A 2,087-nucleotide genomic window follows, 5' to 3' on the forward strand; every position below is an offset into this window, starting at 1 on the left:
TCGATCAGCTGCCTCCTGCACACTCCCCACTGGGGATGTGCCTGCAACCAAGGTATGTGCCCTTGACGAGAATCGAACCCAAGACCCTTGAGTCTGCAGGCCGATGCTCTATCCAATGAGACAAACCTGCTAGGGTGTCGGAGTTTTCTGCACAAACCATGTCCACCTCATCACTTCACAGCCAGGCATCCGCCTCTCCCTCCCAAACCTGGCACCACGCAGGTCAAGGTCGCCTGTGCCCTCATGGTGCCAACCCACCAGACAGCTCTGGCCAGAGCATGCCCGATGCTGACCTACTGTGGACAGCCTCTGCCCCGAGCGTGCCTGATGCCCAGTGTCACTGTACCAAGCCCTCTGGCTCTGGGCTCCCCGGGAGTCTCACCCACCTTGCCCTGTCCAGGGCCCTCGTCACAGCCAGGCCTCACCCACGGTGACACCATGACCCTCACACCTGCTGGGCCTGCAGCCCGGCCCTTCCCTCCAAGCTCCAGCCCCTCCCCACAACCCCCCGCCCCCGGTCTCACAGCCTCTGACATCCCCACCGAGACGTCCTGCAGGTCAAGCTCAGCGTTCCTGATGCAGGTGGTCGGGGTTTACCCTCAAAAGCACCCACCCAAGGAGGCGCTCTGGCCTCAGGGGCAAGGGAGACAGGCCAGGACCCTGTGGGGCCAAGCGGCTCAATCAGGTGAGCGTGTGGCTGACTCAGGTGTGAGCACAGCGTGGTGTGTCCCAGGTGCCGGCACTCTGTGACCCCATCGCGTGTGAACAGGTTGCTGTACTGGCCCAACAGCACCAGAGTCCTCTGGGAGAGAGACTGGGTTCACTCATGCATTATTCCCACACGGCGTCTCCTTCAGAACATCAGGTGATCATCTCGCTTAAAAATGTGGAAAGAACCCCTAAGCAGTTGTCAAACTGTTAGACAGGGGCCCCAATGTCGTGTGATGTGTTGGGAGTGAAGCAACTAAGTTTGTGTGTGTGGCCGTACTGTGAGCACTTTTTCGTACAGAAGGAATATTAAACCTGTGTCTTTGGGGATAAAAACATAAAAACATCCTCACCCACCCTAGGACGCGCTCCCCAAGTACAAACCTGTCCCCCCAAATCCTGAGCTTACATGCTTAACAGGCAGACATAAACACGAACTGATATCTTAAGGTGTATTTCAGAAAACCGAGAGAAAAAGGAAAGAGGCTAATTATTATGTTCATGTTCGTTTTGGGGTTTTTTCTAGGTTTCCTCTTACTGATCAGAAAATAACACACAAAGGAATGGCGTTCTGTCCTCACTAACCCGAGGTGACGCCCGCACACCGAGCCTTGGTCCCGGGCACCCACGGAGCGCTGGGCGCAGAGGTCCCACGGGAGGACTCCAGAGCGAAAACCTCACCCCAGGCGGGCAGAGCCGCACAGAAAACCTCAGCCGTGGAGCAGGGGCCGAGTGGGAGGAGGCCAGCTCCCCCCCCCCGCCAGGCCTCACAGGGGAGACAGGCCAGGAAAGATCCTCCGCAGGCAGGAGCCCAGGTGCGCCAGCACCTCGCTCACGTCCTCGGGCGCTGCCATCCTCAGGGACAAGCTGTACTTCTCCGTTTCCACGGCCATCTGCAGGGGGAAGGGCGGGCACTGCGTCATCACAACCCCGTCCCTCGCCTGTGTGACTCTAAGTGACAGAAAAGAATGCCCTGCCCGGCCCACAGCCAGCACACCGAGCCTTGGTCCCGGGCACCCATGGAGCGCTGGGCGCAGAGGTCCCACGGGAGGACCCCAGAGCGAAAACCTCACCCCAGGCGGGCAGAGCGGCAGCAGCAGGTGCGGTGCTGGGACCCAGGCTCCTGACCCCCTCAGGGCTGCTGGCCCCGTGGCCTCCGAAAGCTGACTCTAAACCCCGGCTCTGGAACCGAGTCCCATCCGGAATAGGCTCGGTTACCCAGAGGTAAGAGAAAACTCTGCCGTCACTCCCACCTGCTCTAGAAGCCCGTTGTTGTGCATACATGGTAGGAATGCACGTTTCTTTAATACATATATGTACACACACACACACACACACACACACACACACACACACAACTCATAGACACAGAAAACAAT

General features: G+C 58.6%; 1 protein-coding gene across 1 annotated transcript in view; it reads right to left on the minus strand.

Moving 5' to 3' along the window:
* The window catches only part of LRRC16A (leucine rich repeat containing 16A), a 125,121-nt gene that overhangs the window by 64,911 nt on the left and 58,123 nt on the right, over positions 1-2,087 (minus strand). The window contains exon 5 of the mRNA XM_015563505.1: positions 1,480-1,601. Within this exon, the coding sequence (XP_015418991.1) occupies positions 1,480-1,601 (122 nt within the window). The remainder of the gene's footprint in view (positions 1-1,479; positions 1,602-2,087) is intronic.

Source organism: Myotis davidii, unplaced genomic scaffold, assembly GCF_000327345.1.
Source record: "Myotis davidii unplaced genomic scaffold, ASM32734v1 scaffold217, whole genome shotgun sequence".
NCBI lineage: Eukaryota > Metazoa > Chordata > Mammalia > Chiroptera > Vespertilionidae > Myotis > Myotis davidii.